The following is a 22,033-nucleotide window of genomic DNA, read 5'->3' on the forward strand; positions in this document are numbered from 1 at the left end:
GCAGGACTGGAGCCAGGACAGGGCAGGGCAGCAGGCAAGACTGCAGCCAGGGCAGGGCAGAGAACAGGGGAAAGCAGGACTGCAGCCAGGACCGAAGGCAGGACGGGACTGCATCCAGAGCAGGGCAGTGGGCAGGCTGAAGGCAGGACAGGACTGCAGCCAGGACAGGACAGGGCAGGGCAGGGCAGGGCAGGGCAGGGCAGGGCAGGGCAGGGCAGGGCAGGGCAGGGCAGGGCAGCGCAGTGGACAGAACCGCAGCCAGGACAGGGCACTGCCAAGGCTGAGCATCCCTCAGCCTCCTCCAGATCCGTGCAGCGATCCGTGTCCGTACAGCCACCGCCCTGCCCCGCCCCGCCCCTCCCTGCCCCGCCCCGCCACGCCCTGCCCCGCCCTGTCCCGCCCTGCCCCGCCCCTCCCTGCCCCGCCCCGCCCCGCCCCGCCCCTCCCTGCCCCGCCCTGCCACGCCCTGCCCCGCCCCTCCCTGCCCCACCCGTGTCCCCTGGCGCTCCCCTGGCTGTCCGCGGGCGGTGCCGCCGGGCCGGGGCGGTGCCGGGGCGGTACCGGGGCCGTGCCGGGGCCGTGCCGGGGCGGTCCCGGTGCCGCTCGGCCCCGCCGCCGCTCCCAGCCGCTATAAGCGGGCGGCCGCGCTCCGCAGTGCATGGCCCAGCCCCGGCCGGGATCCTCCCCGGGGCCGCTCCCCTCCCCAGCCGTGACCTTGGCATCCTCCGGCGGCGGGGACAGCGCTGGGGACACCCGCCGGGGGGATGCTCTAGGGAATATTCCTCCTCCCGGGAGAAGGGGAGCGGCGGCTTTCCTCCCGCGGCAGGAAAAGCGGATTTAAAGAGCATCTTCGCCCCTTTGTTGGATGAGGAGGACGGGGAAGGAGCGGCAGGATGAGCACTAGCGGTGAGTACGGCGTCCCTCTCGCTGGGGATGGGGTTGATACCGCTGGGAGGAACTGGAAAAAAAAAAAAAAATAAAATGTCATAACAGCGCTGAGAAGGCTGGCGGGCTGGAATTCGGGGGTTATTTCCCTGCCTTGCCTCCTGACAGGCTGTGTTTGGTGTGGGCTGAGCCGCGGCGTTTATCTCTCCACCGAGTACTTTTTTCTTGGCTCGGATTTCTGGGGGGGGGGTTTTGGAGGGCAGAGCATCGACTGAAATGTCGATACGCAACATGGTGAGAGAGGCGGCCGGGAGCGCTCTGACAGGCACTGCCTCACTCCCTGCTGCTGCTGCTGCTGCTGCTGCCTCTGCCTGGGGAGAAATGGATGGGAGAGAGGAGGAGGAGGGCGAGGAGAAACCCACAAACCTGAGCAAAGCACAGGTGCAATACTGGAAATAAAATATTAAAAAAAACCAACCCCAAATCTCCTGCAGCTGGGGATGTGGGTGTTCCTATTGTGCGTGTGAGACAGGGACACAGGCACTCATGCGCCGTGGATGAATTCCTAAAGAAGCAGAGCTCGGGAAAAATGTGCTGCATAAGATGAGAACTGGCACCGAGGCTGCTCACTTTGGATTCTGTGCCCTCTGTGGATTCTGTGTTGGGCGAGTCGTGATCAATTCCTTTTTTTTTTTTTCCCTCCCTGACGTGCTGTGTCTCAGCTGTGCCCACCTGGCCTGGCACACTTGGATCCCTTCCTTTAAAAGCAGGTGAAGGAGTTGATGCTGGTGGCCACCTGAGGGGTTTCCTCATGGGATAACCTCCCCAAGGAAGCCCCCCTGGCCCTCTCATGAATCCTGGAGCTTTGTGAGGAGCTGAGCCCTCCTCCCTTCCCAGGCACAAAACAGCAGAGCAGCAACTTCTCCATTGCACTGGCGTGCCGAGGTTTCTCAATCCCAGGGCTTGGGGTGGTTCCCGAGCAAAACAGCGTGAAAAAAATGCCTTGGCACGCTGCGAGGCAACAGAACAGGTGATTCCAGCTCCGTCGGGCTGTGTCAGAGGCGAGGAAGTTTCTCAGTGCCCTCTGCCCAAGCCACACCTGGGACAGGAGCGAGCCCCTGGTCCCTGGGGGAGAGGGACTGGAGCTGCTTAGGTAGGAAACAATAGGGACTGATTCTTTCCGAGCCTGCAGGATGCCTGATAACAAAGGGTCCTCCCTCTGCTCCTCCGGGGGAGCAGCTCAGGGCTGCTGCAGAGGGCTGGTGGGATCAGTGGCCGCCCTGGTCAGGTGGGACTGCTAAGCTTCCTCTAAGCCAATTCTGTCAAATGCCTGTTGGTTCCTTTTGGGATTCCTTGCCAGCTCTTAATAGCTGGCTTGGCTGCTGCCGGAGATAAGGGCTGTTTATGGCACTGGCGTGTTCCAGAGAGCTGATTGTGCTGCAAAACTCCCTCTCACACACACACAGAGCGAGGTGCCAGGGAGCCAACCTGTGCTGCTGTGCCCTGACTCATGGGAGAGGCCACTGGAGCCCCTTGGGAGCTGCTCCTCCTCCTGGCTCTGTGGCTCTGTGGCCCTGGGCACTTCACTCTGCAGTGCCAGCAGCTGCCAGGGCTCTTGCCAAGCTCTTTTTGGGGGACTCTGCAGTCTTTGCCTAAATTGCCATCACCTCATTTTAAGTGTGTTTTTAGTCAAGGCTTGGCAAGTCTGTGACATCTCCTGGTCGCTCACTGTGCTGGGGGTTGGTGATTTCTGGGTGACTCCAGGTCCTTTTGGAGGTGCAAACCCTGCTGGGTGCTGGCTCTGCCCTGTTGGGCTCCCAGTTGTGCTCCCAGCAGGGCTTGGATGCCCAAATGCTGCTTCACTTGTGCTCCCAGCAGTGGCTCTGGGTGTGGGGCCATCTCTGCCGTCAGCACCTTCTGGGGCTGGTGTGGACACTGCCAAAAGCTGCCTCGCCCAGCTCTGGGCATCCTTCCCCAGCCTGCAAATCCATCAGCCCACGAGGCACAAAATCACGAATCCTGGGAGCCTTGTGCCAGTGCCATCTCTGTTTCACTCCCTGTGATGTCACCTGGAACTCACCTACCACAGTTTTTTTTTTACCCTCCAGTGGCTCACTGGAGTTTGGTGCCACTTGTCAGAGGTTTCCCAGCATGGGCAAGGTCTGCTGCTTTGATTTTTTTGGGCTGTTTTTCCCCCTAGGACAAGGGCAGATTGTATAAATTTATGATGCCCAGGTGTGCCCGTGCCTTGCAGGGCTAAAATTTTGGGGCTGGCAAAACCCAAGGAGGCGCACAGCTGAGAGGATGAAATGCCACCATCTGATCTGTGAATTCCCAGCGCTGATTCCCATTTCGCTGGCTGCATTTTGTTCACGCTCCTCTCCTGCCTGGAGCTGATGTGAGGCAGGAAACCTGTGGCTGAGGGCCACGGCTGGCCCCGAGCCACGGTGCTGAGCAAACCTGCCAGGCCTCCAGGAGCTCGGGGCAGGATTTGCTGGGTTTATCTCTGGAGATGCTCCATGCACTCAGCACTCAGGAGCCTCACCTTGCTGAGGGGACAGGGGGTTGCTTTTCACTTTGAAGATTCCATCTGTCCCATAATGAAGGCAAAGCCAGATGAAAATTTTTTGTATTTGAGGTGAAGAGATAAAACCACTCAATCTCAGGGATAAAGTCCTGTCCTGAGGCTGCAGAGCAGCTCGGGTGGCCCTGAGGGTGGAAGGAATGGGAAGGTGGTGGAATCTCTGCTGCTGCACTCCTGGAATCCCATTCCAGGTGTGCAGTGAGGGTTTGGAGGGCACAGTGTTGGTGTTTACATTCATTAGGCTATCACTGCCTCTCACTAATTGGTTACAAATAGATCCCTACCTTAGCAGACAAGTCTGTGGTGCTGCTTGGCATTCCCATGGGAGCTGGAGCTTGTAGGAAAAACCCTTGGCCAAGAGAACATCCCTTAAAAATCCCACCCTGGAATTTTCCCTGCCTGCAGTCAGCACCCCCCTCGGAATCTGGGCTGTGTTTGTGCTGAAAGGGTTAAATCTGCCACTGCCCCGAGGATTTCAGCCCCTGAATCGAGTGGGAAGAATCCCTTCTGCTGCTTTGGAGGGAGCCAGCAGCTCTGGGTGCTGCAGGTCCCTGGAGTGCTGCTGTCTGTGAGTCACCCACTGATGTGGGATTTGCACATCATCCCTTCTGGCCCAGCTCCTGTGGGGTGGGAGAGGGGCTGCTGCCAGTCTGGGCACGGGGTGTGCCATCTACCATTGTCCAAACTGTGAGAAAACCCACGGGAAGTCCACCTGTAAGTAGCCCTGTGCAGCCAGGGTGGGGTGTCTGAACAACAGGAATTTTCATTTTGACCATTGCAAAAGGCACGCCCCAGTATCGTGTGCCGTAAATATTGGAATTCAAAGCAGAAGGTGAAGAAAGACGTTGGTGGGAGGAAGCTGTGGTTGGATCACAGAGCTCTGGCTGCAGCCAGGAGAACCCTGGTTCTTCTGGGTCTCAAAAAGGACATCCCAGCTCCTGGGGAGGTGACACCCTGGCCAGCTCCTGCCTTGAGCTGGGTTTGGCAGGATCTGGATCTTGGTGGTTGGGGCTGGTTCACAAACCTTCCAGATCCCCCTCCTGTCCTCAACGTGCACCTGGGGAAAAAGGAGGCCAGAATCTGATGGCAAAGTCAACTCAGGGTGGGCTGGGCCGTTCATCCCCATCCTTGCAGCAGCTGGGAGCCTGCTGGAGCACGGAGAGCTCCCCAAGAAGGTCTGGTATGCCAAGTGGAAAGTTTCATCCCTATATCCGTGCCACCTCTCAAATTCCTGCTGAGAGGCACCCCAGGCTGGAAGGGTTTGGGAAGGGAGGCTTCCTGCCGGATCCTGATGAATGCAGCATGTTTGCTTGGTTATTTTTGTCTTCCCTAAATCGTGCTGGCTCTTAGATCGTGATCCTCTAAGCGTAATTACCCCATAATCTGCAGGCACATGTGGTTACAAGGTGTTTACCAGCAAACTCCATTAAGGCCCTGTGTAATTAAAGAGGAATCCTGTGGTGCTGCACATCCCTGGCAGCTCCAGCTCTGCTCCTCAGGCAGGTGAATCACAGGTGTCCCCACCCCGTGGGGCAGGAGCTGGGAGGGTCCTGCAGGGAGGTTTTTTTTCAGAAATCCAGGGAACCAGGAGGGATCAGCCTGTTTGAGTCATGAGCAGGGTGTTATTTTGGAATTTGGGCACCAAAGGGAACTCCCAGGCTCCCTGCCTACATTTCAGTCCTCTCAATAGCCAGACTCTGATAAACAACCAGACACAAACCATTCCCTGTTTTCCTGGGCAGAGGGACAATCGCCCATTGCATTCACTTTGCTGCCAGAGAATTCCAGTCCCAGGCAGCAGCAGCTCTGTTCCCTGGGCTGGTGGACGGGCTCTGTCCTCTCTCTAGGCTTCACCCAGCCTCTTTCAAACCCTCTTTTCCTGGCAGCTGGCCCTTGGAAGAGCAGGAGCCATGGAAAGTGGCCCTGCAGGCCCGTGGAGCGAGTGCTGGAAGGTCAATTGAAGCGATTGAATCCTTCCAGAGACCTAGCCATGCTCTTTTAAAATAAAAACCACATTTTCTAATCATCGAGTGATGACTGGTTTAGCAGGATCACGGTGTTAGCAGGCTGGGCTGATGACAGCAATCCATGTGCTGCTGCCTCTGCTGGGAAGGAGGGAAGAAAAAAACCCCCCCAGTTCCTGCCGGACCCCGCAGCCCTGTCGTGATGGGGCTATCACGAAGCAGCTGGGACACCTCATTGGGTATTTTTAGTCCTTAAATCCATCAGTGGCTGAGCTGTGAGCGATGCAGCACCTCCAGAAAGCGTCTGGGGGTGGAGTGGTCACGGCAAGAACTGGGGTGAGCAATGATGGAGAGTTTTGGAGGATGAAAGGGAGAGTGGAGGGAAGGCACAGGTGCCTCAGGCTCAGGGGTTTGGATTGTGGGCGAGGCTGGAGGGGGAACTGGAGATCTGGAGCAGGGAAATTGATGATGCCAAGTCCTCCTGTGCTCAGCCCCTCTGGATTCAGGGGGCTCAGTGCATCCCTGGGGCAGTAAAACACCTGGAATTCACTTCCCCACAGCCCCCACGGGCAGTCCTGGCTTTCAGGGAAGGGCTGGTTGAGCTTTAAGTGATCTCTCCCAGGAGCAAACTCGGCTGCACAAGTCCCATTTATTTGCTGGTGGCTCAGGGTATTTGATAGGCCCCAGTTTCTGGGTGCATTTTTCAGCTCAGGTGGAGTTTTCTGAATGCTTTATCAGTATCAGCCATAAGCCCTGGCCTGGGAATTGATGAGCTTTCTGCACTGCCTGGGGCGGAGAGCAGGAAGAAAAAGGAGCTGCTGCTGTGGTTTCCTCAGCCAGCCTGTCTGACCTTCCTTTCTTCTCACCCTTGCTGGCCTGGCAAGGTCTGCAGAGCCCCAAGGATCACTTGTTTTTCTGTTCGTGGACATTTTACTCCACTCTGATTTTGAATCAGCTTCTTTCTGAGTCTTGGAGAAGGCTCAGAGCTGGGGAAGGTTTTCTCTGAGGAGCACAGCAGGGGAAGAGGGGAGCAGGTGCTGGAGGTTTGAAACCATCCCACTTACTTCTGGTTTTTTCTTGGCAACAAGTGGCACATTTTGGAGAGCTGTGGGGCAGGCAGAGCTTTGCTGGTGCCAATGCCAGCCCCAAAAACCTCCTCAAGGCAGCCTGAGTTTAGAGTTGCAGGGTTTGACCTGTCCTCAGAGCAGGCACTGTTATGTGACTGTTCCCCAGAAATGCAGCAGGATCAGACAAAGCCGAATGTAGAGCAGGGCTCGGTGTGAGCTCCCAAACCCACGTGGAACAGCCCCCGTTAGGAACACCTCACCTGGGACAGCACCTTCCTGTCCTTCCCAACACCCCAGCTGTGCTGGGGTGGAATTTCCCTGGAATTTCCCTGGAATTTTCCCTGGAATTTTCCCTGGAATTTTCCTGGGATTTTCCTGGAATTTTCATGGAATTTTCATGGAATTTTCATCTTGCAGGGCCCTGCCTGTCCTTCCCAACACCCCAGCTGTGCTGGGATGGAATTAATGGGATTTTCCTGGAATTTTCATGGGATTTTCATGGAATTTTCATGGAATTTTCCCTGGAATTTTCCCTGGAATTTTCATGGAATCTTCACCTTGCAGGGCTCTGCCTGTCCTTCCCAACACCCCAGCTGTGCTGGGATGGAATTAATGGAATTTTCCCTGGAATTTTTCCTGGAATTTAAGTGGAATTTTCATGGAATTTTCATGGAATTTTCCTGAAATTTTCATGGAGTTAGAGGATGGCCAGTGCTGGAAGGGACCTTGAAGTTCTTGTAGCACCCCCTGCCATGGGCAGGGACACCTCTCACAGCCCAGGGTGCTCCAAGCCCTGCCCAACCTGGCCTTGGACACTTCCAGGGATTGCTCTTGCTGGAGAATGGGAGCTATTTTTAAATCCTCTCGGGGCCCGGGTGGGTCTTTGCCTGGCTCGGAGGCACTTGCTGGGACATGTGGTGGGGATGTCCCAGCCCCAGCTGCTCCCAGCCTGGATTCCCAGGGATGGATGGCCCAGGGTGGCTTTGCTTCACCCCCTGCCCGAGGAGGAGGAGGAGAAGGGAACAAAGCTGTGTGTGAGAGCCATTCCTGAGGCCCAGGAGAAGAAGGGGGTTCTTCTTTCCCCCTCTAGAAGAAGTTCCTCACCCTGCTGGGTCAGGGCTGCTCTGGCAGCTGCTCTGCCCTGCCCCGTCTCCTCTGCTCTGATTCCTTGAGGGCTTTTTGTAAAATAAGGGATAAAATCTCCTCTGGCTGTGCTGGCCAGGCCTGGGGCAGTGCCAGATCTCTCTCACTGGTGTGGCTGGAGCTCTGCACCACCAGGATGCCCATGGTGACCACAGGGCCAGCCAGGTCCCTGGGCTGGCAGGAAGGTCCCTGTGTCACCAGAGAGCAGCCGGGTGCTGAGTCCAGCCATGGGACGGTTCTCCTTGAAGCCAAACCCAAAGCAATGAGGGTTGGGGTGGGCAGAGCCCCTCCAGGGTGATGCAGATCCCGTTTCTGTCAGCACCAACCCAACCCCAGCCCCTGTGGGGCACCCAGGGGTGGTTTGTGAGTTCTGCACCGGCTTTTCCCTCTCTCTGCTCCTCTGGCAGCAGGGGATGGAGAAGGTGGAGCCAGGTAAGATGAGCTCGCTCTCGGCTCCTATAAATAACCAATCCGAGCTGCCGGGGACCCGCTCGGTCCGTGCCGGGCACAGCCAGGCTGAGGGGGGAAGCGGCGCTGCGGGGACACGGGGCGAGGTGTGGCATCAGGAGAGGGGACATCGCCCGGCCTCAGCCCCGCTGGCACCGGGGTCAGTGTCCCCACACCTGGCTGTGCCAGGGTCACTGTGCTCACACCTGGCTGGCTCTGGGGTCAGTGTCCCCACACCTGGCTGGCACTGACAGCTGGCACCAGGGTCAGTGTCCCCACACCTGGCTGTGCCAGGGTCAGTGTCCCCACACCTGGCTGGCACTGGGGTCAATGCGACCACACCTGGCTGGTACTGGGGTCACTATGCCCACACCTGGCTGGCAGTGACAGCTGGCACTGGGGTCAGTGTGTGCACATCTGGCAGGCACTGGGGTCAATGTCCCCACACCTGGCTGTGCCAGGATCAGTGTCCCCACACCTGGCTGGCAGTGACAACTGGATCAGGGTCAGTGCCCCCACACCTGGCTAGCTCTGGAGTCACTGTCCCCACACCTGGCTGGCTCTGGGGCCAGTGTCCCCACACCTGGTTGTACCGGGGTCACTGTCCCCACACCTGGCTGGCACTGACAGCTGGGTTAGGGTCACTGTCCCCACACCTGGCTGTACCGAGGTCACTGTCCCCACACCTGGCTGGCTCTGGGGTCACTGTCCCCACACCTGGCTGGCACTGACAGCTGGATCAGGGTCAGTGTGACCACACCTGGCTGTGCCAGGATCAGTGTCCCCACACCTGGCTGGCAGTGACAGCTGGGTCAGGGTCACCCTCCCCCTGTGGCACAGATGTGCCAGCCTGTTTTGGCCCTTGCCAGGCTGTTCCAGGGTGCAGGAGCTGTGGCTCTTTGGGGTGTGGGCCGGGTTTGTGGCCAGATTCTGGGACAGAAAGGGGGTGGCAGCTATTCCAAGTGGAATAACCAGATTTAGGAGGGGAAAGGGGTTTGTGGGGTTGATGCTTGTGGGAGTCAGGAAGACCTCAGTCCTGTCTGTCTGTCCAGGCTGTGCCTTTGGAGTCAGATTTGCTGGAATTTCCCCCACTTTTTGACCGTGAACCAAGAAGCAGAGCAGCTTCCAGGTGTGTGAACACAGAGGGAGAACCACCTCTCATCCTTCATCTGGTGGCAGCTGCTGAGGCTTGAAACGGGATGATCCAAAGGCTTGGAGCCTTTGATCAGGGAGCAAAACCATCCACCCCCAGGTGTGGATTGAGACAACTTGAACTGGTGTCCCACCACGAGAGGAGTGGGCTGGAACTGATCCTTCCCCTCTGGAAAAGGAGGAATGGGATGGAAAAGGAGGACTGGGATGGATCTGATCCTTCCCCTCTGGAAAAAGAGGAATAGGATAGATCTGATATTTCCCTTCTGGAAAAAGAGGAATGGGCTGGATCTGATCCTTCCCCTCTGGAAAAGGAGGAGTGGGATGGAAAAGGAGGAATAGGCTGGATCTGATCTTTCCCCTCTGGAAAAGGAGGAATGGGCTGGAAAAGGAGGAATGGGATGGATCTGATCCTTCTCCTCTGGAAAAAGAGAAATGAACTGGATCTGATCCTTCCCCTTTGGAAAAGGAGGAGTGGGATGAATCTGATCTTTCCCCTCTGGAAAAGGAGGAATGGGATGCATCTGATCCTTCTCCTCTGGAAAAGGAGGAATGGGCTGGAAAAGCAGGAATGGACAGGATCTGATCCTTTCCCTCTGGAAAAGAAGGAATGGGCTGGATCTGATCCTTCCTTTCTGGAAAAGGATCTGGCCTGCATGAGCTGGCCAGGGAGAGCTGAGGGATTGAGTGGGGATGTTCTCCCCTCCTCTGCTTTTGAAAAAAAAAAGGAAAAAACAAGGCAAGTCACTGCCTGTGTGGTGAGTTATGTGGTGATGACTCCTTCTGATGGGCTCACATATAAAATCCCTCTCCTCCCTGAGGATGCTCCCCGTTGAAAGCTTTTATGGCATCTTAAAAATAGCCACAGAGGGGGAGAGAATGAGAAGATGGATAGGTAGGTGGATCCCTAATAAGGAGAGGAGAGGAAACAGCTCGAGAGGGAATGGAAAGACTCGAGTGAGCGGCATGTGAGTGGCTGCCCAGGGCGGGGGCGGCGTGGCCGGGAGAAGGAGAAGGGAACCCTATAAAAAACCTGCCTGGGAGAGATCCGTGCCTCGCACGGGCTGGGGACAGCCCCGGGGTGAGCAGCAGCCCTCCCGCAGGCGCTCACTGCATTCTACAAGTCTCTGTTAAAAATAAATAATCCCCGGCTGGGGCCAGCTGCAGCTGCTGCTCCTGCGGTGATTCCCAAACTGCTCCTTCCCTGCCTTCAGGTGTAGCTGAGGGATCAGGGGGCTCATGGATTTCCCCCCCTGAGGTGGTTTTTCCCTCTGGGAAAAGGTGCTGGGAGCTGTTTTTGTTTGTGATGCCCAGGGGTGAGATTTGGGGTGCTGGGGCACAGTGAGGGCTGGGGCACATTCCCAGAGCCCTGCAGGGCACATTCCTCATGTGGCACTGCCAGCAGTGTCCCCCAGGCCTGGGAGGTGGCTCCAGGCTCTTGGCTGTGCATGTGGCAGCTTTTTCCCCATCACTCAGGGAAGATTTTTTCCAGAGTGTCTCCAAGAAATGCTAATTGCTTTGGCTTCTCTGGGCACAGCGCAGCCACTGGGCACAAAGGGCTCTCAGTCAGATGAGAGATGTGCCAGATCCTTCCCCTGGAGAGCTGGTGGAGGCTGCTGTGGCCACTGCTGATCCCCCCAGCCACAGGTCCCATCTTGTCCCCAGGGTGGCAAATACCCAGTGGCACAAGGCACTGTCACCTCTGTCCCTATAGGACATGAAAGAAAGACTCCAAATATTTCAGAAGGCAAAGGGCATGGAAAAAAAGGCTTTTATTGTCTAATTCTTACTACTTTTTATAAGGTGTTCCCATACAGATTTAACATGGTTGGTGAATAGGAACAACACCTCATTAATCCCCCATAGAGAAACAGCAAAACACCACCTGGAGAAAGATTATTTTGAGAAAGGAGAGTTGTTTTGCCAAAGATTGTTTTGAGAAGAAACTTTTTTTGAGAAATTTTTCCTTGGGAAAAAAAAAGTTAGCAACTGCCAGCAGGCTAAAAATCTCTCAGCCCCAGAAATATCAGGATATTTCTCTCTTTGGGCTGTGAGACACCCCAGACTCAGTCCCTGGCAGGTTCAGATGCTCCTCTGGTGCTGCAGGAAGGGAGGTGGCTGCAGGGGTGACAAGAGTTTCCCTTGTGCTGGGAATGTGGCAGGAGCCACCAGCTCTGCTCTGTGTGTCCTCCTGAACCCCCCAGGTGCCTCTGTGTAGAAATTTTTCCGTGGATGGCAGGGACAAGGAACTCTGCAGAGCTGAGATGTTCTAGAAACACAGGGGTTTATTATTACAAGGGTGGTGGGTAAAAAGGGCTTTGCCTTCAGCCACCAGCCTGGGCTGGAGCAAAGCCCTAAAGAGAGAATGGGGAGAGAGAGAGAGAAGAGAGCTCAGGGGGAAAAACGGGGCAGGAGCAGGGGAAAAACGTGGGGAGAAAACAGGAGCAAGGGAGGTGAGAGAGAGGAGAGGGGATGGGCCAAGAGGGTAAGAGAAGAGAGGAGGGTAAGAGAGGTGAGAGGGCAAGAGAAGAGAGGTAAGGGAAGAGAGCGATCACCTTGTTCCAATCCATTCTATCTCTTTTCGTGTTGAATATTCTAATTTACAGTGACCAACCCGTGCGAGATACAAAACCTACAAACTTTGCCTGCAGCCTGTGAGAACTACTACATCACCATGTCATTTTATATTCTAAACTCTACAGACTCCTTTCTCATGCCCTTGTTCCCGGATGTCTTTGCCAAGGTGGAAAGGCACCATTCTTGTCTTTTGTTTTCCTGTCTCCAGCTCATCCCCGTCTTCCTGCCTGCCATGCTCACATCTCCAAACTGGCTTTCATTCCTATTTCACTCAGGTTTTACATCTGCAGTATTTCTTACCATAAAATCATATTCATAAGTCCTTCCTGTCCCTTCTTTCCCAACACCTCTGCCCACCCCAGCTCTGCCCCTGGCAGGAAAAGCCCCGTGCAGGTGCCTTGGTTTGGTGCAGGCAGCTGGGAAACCCTCCTTGGCTTTGCCCCTGCTCCAACTGCAGGGAAAAAACGCTTTTAACGAGGCTCCTCTGTCACACCCTGTCACATCCAGCCCATCTCCTTCTTGCTTCCTTGTCTTTTTTATTTATTTTTTTTTTCCTCAGCTAGACAGGAGCCCAGAGAGGCTGTGGAGGGTTTGCAGTGTCCAGCTCCAGGGAAAAGTGAAGCTGGAGAGATCCTGATTCTGAGTCAGCAGCACCATCCTGGCTGGAGGGTGTCCATCCCTGCTCTGGGCTCCCAGCACAGGAAAAACCTGGGATTTTATTTTTATTCACTGTATGCAGCAGTTCAGATTGGGCAGGGCTTGCTTTGTTGGTGGAATTTTGGGTGTTAATTAATTAGGTGGGTTTTGTTAGATGGTGCTCTGAATTTTTGAGAGATTTTTTTACTTAATGCATTGTCCAGCCTGGAGAGGAGAAACTTTGGGATCACCCAGCTGTGGCCTGGCAGTGCCTGAAGGGAGCCTGACAGAAACGTGGAGATAATTTGCAGTGGAGTGACAGGATACAGGGCAGGGCTTCACACTGACAGAGAGTAGGTTTAGATTGGATATTGGGATGAAATTCCTTCCTGGGAGGGTGGTGATGCCCTGGCACAGGGTGCCCAGAGAATCTATGGCTGCCCCTGGATCCCTGGAGGTGTCCAAGGCCAGGCTGGTTGGGGCTTGGAGCCATCTGGGATAGTGAAAAGTGTCTCTGTCATGGCAGGGGTGGAATGAAGTAAGTTTTAAGGTTTCTTCCAATCCAAACCATTCCATGATTCCACCCCTGGTCTCTGCTCCCACCTTGCCTGCCCTTGGCTGGGAGCAGCCCAGGGGGGGGTCCAGAGGGAGGGGTGGCCAGGAGGGGACACCTGAACTGGCCAGGAGGGGACACCTGAACTGGCCAGGAAGGGATACCTGAGCTGACCAGGAAGGGATACCTGAGCTGGCCAGGAGGGGACACCTGTGGTTGGCCAGGAGAGGACAACTGAAGTGGCCAAAAGGGGACACCTCAACTGGCCAGGAGGGGATAACACAGCTGGAAAGGAGGGGGACACTTCAGCTGGCCAGGAGGGGACACCTGTGGTTTGCCAGGAGGGGACACCTGGGCTGGCCAGGAGGGGACACCTGAACTGGCCAGGAGGGGACACCTGCAGCAGCCCCAGCCCCCTGTGCCTGCTCAGCTGCTCAGGTGGCAATCAGGGCCCAGTTTAGGTCACAACTCCATTCCCCAGCAGGCAGATTTTGGCTCACTCCACCAAAAGCACAACAAAGCCCACGCTCATTCCTCCCCTGCACTGAAAGGGGACTTGTTCCCTGGACTCCGCCAGCTCTGCCGGGCCCATTGATTGCCCGTTAATTGTCGCTAATGAGGAGCTGGGCGAAGTGGCATCCAGAGGCTCTCGGGGACAGACTGTCGCTTCGGCTTGGGAGGGACATCTCAGCGGGGAAGGCAGCCGTGACCTCCAGTGGGTGAGCCGGGCTGGGCTGAGCTGCATGAATGGGTTTGTTAACGAGGGATGCTCCGATTGCCCTGCCCGCAGCACCCTGCCCGCAAACCTGCCTGGGCAGGGTTAAGAGGATCTCTGGTGCTTTCTCTGGATTTATTTACATGTGGAGGGGTGGGATGGAGAGGGCTGAACCAGCCCTGCATCTCTGCCTTAAGTTTTAATTTTCGTATTTTCCAGGTTCTGCACTGTGTTGGTGCATAACTCTGAATTTTGTATAAAGTGTCGGCCAGTTCTCCCCACAGCTCACAAAACAATCACACAAAACAGTCACACAAAACACAAAAACAGTCACACAAAACAATCCTTTTCCAGCCCCACACCCAAGGGCACCGCTGCAGCTTCAGGCCCAAAAAAATTATAAACCACATCGAGTTGAGGAGAGAAATCTGGGAGGATGGGACTGCATCACCTGGACAATGAACCTCAACATTTAAAAGGACCAAAACTTATAAAAGTGTGAAAAAAACCCAAAAAATGAGTCCTGACTCAGGGTCCATCTTGGGTGCAGCCTTGGCCAGGCTCTTGCACGGCCCAAGGTGTGTCCTTTAAAGGCCTAATTAATAAATCCCCACTTTATTCCTTTATTCCTCAGTTCCAGGCAGCCTCTGAAGGACTCAATCTCTGTGGCCCTGAGCAGCAGGACCCGCTGCCAGGGCTGGCCCTGTGCCTCCAGCCCTCCAGCCCCAGGCTGGTTTTTGTTCCCCAGCCCTGATGAAAGGCACCAACGGCTTTTAGCAGGAGCCAGCCCTGTCTGCCTGCCCAGAGCTCCCCCTCCTCTGCAAGTCGGGATTGAGGGAGCCAAGAGTGCGGGGAGGAGGAGATTCCATCTGTTCTGAGCTCCCTGTGTGCCCTGGGGGCGTTCATTGCTCCAGGTGTGCCTTGTCCTGCCCTGTCCCCAGCCAGGTGTGGCCCTGTCCTGCTTGGCACCTCTTGCTGAGGCTCAGGGTGGGTGTGAAGCCCCCTTGGGGGTGTCACACTGGTGCACAGGTGTGGTTTTACTCCTGGAGAATCCTCTCCCACCCCAGCAGCTCCCTGGGTGCTCCAGCAGCTCCTGTGCCACTCACCTCCCTCACCTCCCTTTTATCTGCTCTTTGCTGAAATGGCTGAGCTGCTTCACCAGCCCTTTCCCCGGGTGTTTGCTCAGTTTTTTCTCCCATTCCTGCCAGGATTCCCTGTTCCTGTGACCTCCTCCTGCTCTCTGGGTGCCTGTTCTTGTCCTCACAGCTGGGCGAGGCACCAGCCAGAGGCTGAGTCTGGGTTTGCTGCTCAGTCACAGCCAGGGCTGCTCTGCAGAGGGGGAATCTCCCCTCTGGGATTTGTTATTTCTTTGGAATAAACAGCCAAGTGGGATGTTATTTTCCATTCCTGCTGAGAGGTTGGAGCTGCTGCTTTCTGACTCAAACTTTGATGTCTGGCTTTGGATTCTCTGCCTTTGAGGTGGTGAGGAGAGTGAGAGTGGAGAGTGTGGATGTGTTCCTGCTCTACAAGGGATTGGTGGTTGCAGCTCTGCCTCCTGCTCTGGGGTTCAGATGAGCCCTAAGCCGTGCAGTGAATTGTCCTATACTTTGTGTTCCACAGGCTCCTTTCACAACCAGCCATTGCTGTGGATTTGGGACTGGTTATCATTTGTGTTCTGAGCCCTAAAATACCTTTGAGGGGTATCCCACTTGGGAAACTGCAGGACAAAGAGCTGGCACAGCTGGGCTGAGAAATGTGCCTGGAGCCCAAAACTGGGCCAGAGTGGGAGAGCCCTGAGCTGGTGTGAGGTGTGTGCTGTGACCCAAAATCTGAGATCTGAGCCAACCCATCTGTGCTGGGAAAGGGGAATGTGCTGAATTACCTGGGCCATCCATCCATCTATCCCTCATCCATCCATCCCTCCATCCATCCCTCCCTCCATCCATCCCTCCATCCATCCATCCATCCATCCATCCATCCATCCATCCCTCCATCCATCCATCCCTCCATCCATCCCTCCATTCATCCATCCATCCCTCCATCCATCCATCCCTCCATCCATCCCTCCATCCATCCATCCATCCATCCATTCATCCATCCATCCCTCCATCCCTCCATCCATCCATCCATCCATCCATCCATCCATCCATCCATCCATCCATCCATCCATCCCTCCATGCCCTGAGGGTCTCTGAGCTGCCTGAGGGCTCCTCTGGGCTCTCTGGCAGGTGTCCCCTCCTGCAGCACAGTGGGACATTCATGGCAGGGGGACAGGCCATGTCCTGGAGGGATCCTCAGCTGGGACAGAAAATGTCCCAGTGCTGCACTCAGTGGTTGTGCTGAAGGTCATCCCAAGGGGAGCAGCCTCGAGGCAGCTCCACCTTCCCCCACAGCTCTTTTCCCTCCCCATGGCTCCCTCCTGCCCCAGCCTTTGCTCCACCACTCTTTGCCTTTCCTGCTTTTTTTTTTTTTTTTTTCCTTCCATTCCACCTTCCTTTTCTCTTCCCTGTTTCTCTCCTGGCAGCTTTGTTCTCCTGGCTGTGTACTGGGGTTGCCATGGTGACTGCCAGAGCATCTCTGCATCCCACAGCAGTGGTCCTGAGCCTGCCCTGGCCATGGCGAGGGGCAGGGTACCCTCCTGCCCCTCCCAGGGCTGGAATTCCCTGGGGGCCACCCCTGTGCCACATCCTGCCACCTGGGGAGAGGAGGGGACAGCGTGGGGTGACCCTCAGCAGCTCAGGCTGGGGCTGGGGCACAAGGCTGGTTGCATGGCACAGCTTCACTGCTGCCAGGAACACACCAATAAAACCATCAATAAATATTTTTTTAACGAGCAAACACGAGTTGAGGGGAACAGAGGAGCTGCTGCAGCACAGGGAGTCCCTGTGGGTGTGGAGGCAGAGCTGGTTGTGGCCTTCTGGTGGCGATTTGCAGATGAGACAACATCCCCTTGCAGTGGGTGTCAGAATCGCCGGGCGCCTTTCAGGAGATAATTAGGGTGACGTGTTATTAGCTGATTACTGGGGAAACATACATTTACTGGGGATTTATCCTGCAACCAGCATTAATCTCCCGTATAGCTGCTAAACCTCCATAAATAATCTGATTTTGATAATCAATTGCTATTGCAAGTTCCCCTATAAATCTCAATTAAAGGCCCATTTAACTCGCATCAAGTTGCCAAATTTGCTCGTGCACGAGTGTCCTGCTGCCTGCCTGGGGCAGATGTCTGGGGATGTGCAAGCTCAGGTCTGTTTTTCAGACAGCCTGAGAGCAGAGTGGGGTTTGCCAAGGCACAGCAGCCTCAGGAGCAGCACAGCTCCTCTCCCGGGGTCCCACGTGGAGAATCCAGCACATCCCAAATTCCTGCTGCTGCTCCCACCTGGCTGGGCCTGGCTGTGCCCAGCTGGGCTTGGAGTGAGGGCAGCACGAGGGGACTAGATGGAGGGAGGGAGGATGGATGGATGGATGGATGGATGGATGGATGGATGGATGGATGGATGAGGGATGGATGGATGAGGGATGGATGGATGGATGGATGAGGGATGGATGGATGGAGGGATGGATGGATGGATGAGGGATGGATGGATGAACGGATGGATGGAGGGATGGATGGAGGGATGGATGGATGGATGGAGGGATGGATGGATGGATGGAGGGATGGATGGAGGGATGGATGGATGGATGGAGGGATGGATGGATGGATGGATGGATGGATGGATGAGGGATGGATGGATGGATGGATGGATGGATGGATGAGGGATGGATGGATGGATGGATGGATGGATGGATGGATGGATGAGGGATGGATGGATGGATGGATGGATGGATGGATGGATGGATGAGGGATGGATGGATGGATGGAGGGATGGATGGAGGGATGGATGGATGGATGAGGGATGGATGGATGGATGGATGGATGGATGGATGGATGAGGGATGGATGAGGGAGGGATGGATGGATGGATGGATGGATGGATGGATGGATGGATGGATGGATGGATGATGAGGGGACTGTGCCACCAGAGCACCCCTGGCAGAGGAGACAAAACTGCCAAAATCCATGTCAAAATTGCCATGAAATCCATGAGGGTTTTCAGCAGCACTTTCCCAGGGTGGAAACTGAGATTGGCTTGGGCTTGGTGGAGTCCTGGCTGTTGGGAAAGATGGGACAGGAAAAGCTGACAAATATGATTGGCCTGGCAAGAAATACTGAAAATATAAAACCTGTGAGTGAAATAGAAATGAAGAGCAGCTTTGAGATGTGATCATGGCAGGCAGGAAGACTAAGGTGATTAATTGGGAGATGGGTTGAGTGATAACAAACAAGGGGACACCAAGAGACCCAAGGGTGTAGCCCCACCAAGGTATCAGGGAGAAGATAGATAAGAGAGTTGCCTTTAGAGTTTAGAATACAGGATGATGTGGTGATAGAGCAGTTCTCATGGGCTGCAGGCAAAGTCTGTAGGTTTTGTATCTTGTGTGGGTTGGTCACTGTAAATTAGAATATTCAACACAAAAGGAGATAGAATGGATTGTAACAAGGTCCTTGCTCTCTTACCCCTGCCACCTCTCCTACCCTGTTACCCCTCTTATCTTCTGAATCTCTCCCTCTCTCTTTGGGGTTCCCTCCAGCCCAGGCTGGTGGCTGAAGGCAAAGCCCTCTTTACCCACGACCCTGCAATAAAAACACGTATTTCTAGAATATCTTAGCTCTGCAGAGTTCCCTCTCCCTGCCGTCCACAGATGTCCCTCCACACGGATGCTCCTACCCCTGGCCACCCCTGGGCCACTGTGGTGACTTTGGCAGCCTTAGTGCAGGTGGAGGGCTCAGAGGGTGGGGACACCCTGCAGGGAGGGGGTGACCAGCAGCAGGACAAGGTGCCACCAGCTTTCTTTGGGGCTGGAAGGGGATTCCAGCCACAAGCTGGGCACTGTTTGCTGTCGGGGCCACACTGGTGGATTTGATCTCCTTGGGCTGGGTGCTTGTGGCAGAGCTCTGGTGATGTGCTCCATGCTAGGGGCATGGCAAACCTCCTGCTGCCTCCCAGGGGGTGGAATCTGGGCCTCACCTGGGCTGCTGGACCCCACAGGTGAGGGAGAGTTTGGATGTTTTGGAGTGCAGCCCCATCCCTGCTGTCTGAGGGGTGTCAGAAGTGTCACTTTGGGCTGAGATGATCCCAGTGATGGGACTGCACTGGGCCTGGACCCTCCTCTGCCACCCATATGCAAGGCCAGGTGTCTCAAGTGAACTCCCTGGTGGTTGGGGACAATCTTTTTAGGGCCACTTAAAGGCTCCATGTGCTGCCTTTAACAGAATTACACAGGGGATCACAGCAGATTAAGAAGCAGTAAACACCCTCCGTGCTGGGCCCCTGCAGGCTCTGCTCAGCTCCTCTCTGAGGGCTTTGCACCATTTTTGGGGGGATGTTTTGTGTGGATTTCATGGATTCCATCTCTTCCAACCCTATCATTTGATTCAGGAGGTCTCCAAGGGGATGACAAGAGTATCATGAGTTGAGTGATAACATGGTTGATAACACCCCCTCTGCAGCAGCCCCAGATCTCCCAGAAAGGGCTCCCAGTTGTTTCAGGGAGCACCTTCCCAGGCTCTGAGAGCACTTTGGAGGAATTTGGAGGCAGCCAGGGAAGTTCCTGCTGGAGTTTTGCCCCCAGCCCTGGAGCTGTAATTCATCCCCTGGAATGGGGCTGGCTGGGGGCTGCTGCTCTCCCCTGGGGAGGGCTCTGTAACAAATATCCCTTCCCTGCAGCCTATTTCTGGGCACATTGTCCCCTCGGTGACGCCAGGCCTTGCTTTGCCAGCTGTCACCCACCCTCCCCAGCCCAAATTCCCATTTCATTGCATTAATATCCATGCAGTGCCTCTGGATGGGGGATTTGATTTCAGTCAGTTGGCTCCCCCGAGTAGAAAGAGTTAAAAATAGCAATTCCAACACCCCTCATTCCCTGGCTATGACGCAGTCTCCCAGGTTGGAGTTACAATGCCGACAGGAATAGGGTTTAAAATAAAAATTCTCCTCTGCAGAATGGGAGAAAGCAGCTCCAGCCTGGAGAGAGAAGATGTGGAGGAGCCTCTGGTTTTATAAACCAGGCAAGAGTTTGTCTCCCCTGCAGTGCTGGTGGCCAGATAAACGATGCAGGGACATTAGTGGGGGAATCAGGAGGTTCTCAGCCCCTCCAGGGATCCCACAGGAGAAACCAGGCAGGAATGAGCTCAGTGCACTCGAAAAGGCTCATCTGGACCCCAAATCCAGCCAGCAGAGCAGTGATGTGCTGGATCCAAGTTCCTTGGGAGCTGCAGGGTGCAGACAGGGACAGAGCAGGCAGATCCTCTCCCAAAAAAAAAAAAAAGTGCTCCCAGAACTCTGGAAGCAACAGTCTGCTGCAAGGTGGCGAGGTGCCAACCTGGCTCTGCCTCATCCGACGGGGCTGCTGCTCTGATCTGGCAGAGAAAATCCTAAATCCCCACATTTCTCCCTCTCAGAGGCTGCCCTAGTTTAAAAAAAAAAAAAAAAAAAAAATAGTCAGGTCCTGGCTTTTCTTTTGTAATATTTTTAAATATAGCTCCCTTTATATCTCTGATGGATGCACCATATGTTGGGGAAGCAGCGCCGAAATCCACCGGGCTGGAGGGTGGAGGTGAAAGGGGAAAAAGCATTTCCACACGGGAAGCTGCAAACACAAAACACGGCAGCAGCAGCAAACAGCAAATCCCTCCCTGAGCAGCAGCAAACAGCAATAAGCTCCTTTCTGTCCTGCCTGTCTCATGTGAGCAGCGAGGCTGAATGTTTCCATTGTGTCACCTCCTGTCCCGGCCACCCTGGCATTGCCTCTGCAGTGCCCAGCAGGAGATGCCACCATCTGACAGCTCCTTTGCCCTTCCCTTTCCTCAGAAATCCCCTTGGCTGATTTCTCTTTGGGATTTTTAGGTTGTTTTTTTTTTTTAGCTGGGATGGGTGCCTTGTGCTCCAGCTCGCCCAGTTTGCTGATGGAGGGGTTGGAGATGGTGGTGGGTGGCTTTGGCAGCCAAGGGACAGTCCCCCCCAGGGCTCCCTGCACTCCCACACAGCCAGGACTGTCTCCCAGCACTAAACACAGCCTCTGTTGAACAGGAAATCTGGCCTCAGCAAAATGATGAGCTCAGGCTTTTCAGCTGTTGGCCAGGACCTCAAGTTTAGATTCTTCTCATCCTTCAACTTTAGGACCCGAGTGTAGCCCCTTGCATGGACCCCCCAAAACCTGTCCAGCCCAGCTGGAGCTGAAAATAGCTGAAATCCTGTGGGCTGGGGCCGGGTCCAAGGCTCAGTCAAGGCCACCCCTCCTGTCTCTGGCTGGGTGAGCTGGCTGGGGCTCCCCCACTTGTCACGGCTCAGGAATCAAATCCAGGGCAGGAGATGGACTTTGGCCAGTGCCTGGCTGCCAGGGGGGCTGTGTCCCTCAGGACCACCCTGCCAGGGGAGCAGGAGGGGGCCTGGGGTGGCCCAAAGCTCCTGCAGGCAGTGACAGGTCTGGCCCCACACTTGGAGGGTGGGATGCAGTGGGGGATGTCACAGAATCCCTGATTGGTTTGGGTTGGAAGTGAAATTAAAAATTATCTCATTCCACCCCCTGCCATGGCCAGGGACACCTTTTTCTGTCCTAGGTTGTTCCAAGTCCCATCCAGGCTGGCCATGGGATGAGCCCAGTGGAGGAGGGGATGTGGTGGTGCCTTCCAGATGTTCTTGCTCTGCAGCACTGGAGATTTGGGGCTGGGGCCATGTCCCCTGTATGGGACACAGGGAAGCCGCTCCCAAGGGCTTGGCTGGACACTGGCTGTGGTGTGGTGTCCCCCAGAGCGTGGCCTCAGCTGGTCTTGCTGCCCCTGGGATCCTCAGAGGGTCACCAAGCACAGCCACATGTCCCTGTCCCTGCTCTGACAGGTTTGTGCTCACCCACACCCCTGTCCTGGGCTGTCGTGTCCCTGTCCCCAGCCCAGCCCTGCTTTTGTGCCTGGGCACATCATCCCCCTCACGTCCCCCTCACTCCTGCCCGGGTTGTTTGCATCCACAGCAGCTCAGGCCAGAGTTTTTAAGCTGCACCAGATGTGAGGAGGAAATCATCCCATCATCAGCCTCTCGGCGGGGTTCCCTCCTCTGCTGCCTCCAGTGAACCTCCCTGCAGCCCAAAATGCAGATCTCAGGGTGTGCTGCACATCTGCCAGGGCTGCAGGAGCTGCTGCAGCTGCAGCAAACACCGGGAGCAGGCAGGAGATGGTGGGAGGTGAGAGGCATAAAAACCCTCCTGCCCTGCT

The 22,033-nt window shown here is 55.4% G+C and overlaps 1 protein-coding gene across 5 annotated transcripts in view; it reads left to right on the top strand.

The window, feature by feature from the left end:
* The first annotated feature begins 521 nt into the window (after nucleotides 1-521).
* The window catches only part of ABLIM3 (actin binding LIM protein family member 3), a 54,394-nt gene continuing 32,882 nt past the window's right edge, over nucleotides 522-22,033 (top strand). For 3 of the 5 annotated variants that reach the window (XM_083871784.1, XM_083871782.1, XM_083871783.1), the window contains exon 1: nucleotides 522-906. In XM_083871784.1, coding sequence (XP_083727910.1) covers nucleotides 894-906 — 13 coding nt within the window. In that variant the 5' untranslated portion in view covers nucleotides 522-893. The remainder of the gene's footprint in view (nucleotides 907-22,033) is intronic. The other 2 variants (XM_083871780.1, XM_083871781.1) reach the window with 1 other exon arrangement.

Source organism: Zosterops lateralis, assembly GCF_965231275.1.
Source record: "Zosterops lateralis genome assembly, chromosome: 14".
In the NCBI taxonomy this organism is placed as follows: domain Eukaryota; kingdom Metazoa; phylum Chordata; class Aves; order Passeriformes; family Zosteropidae; genus Zosterops; species Zosterops lateralis.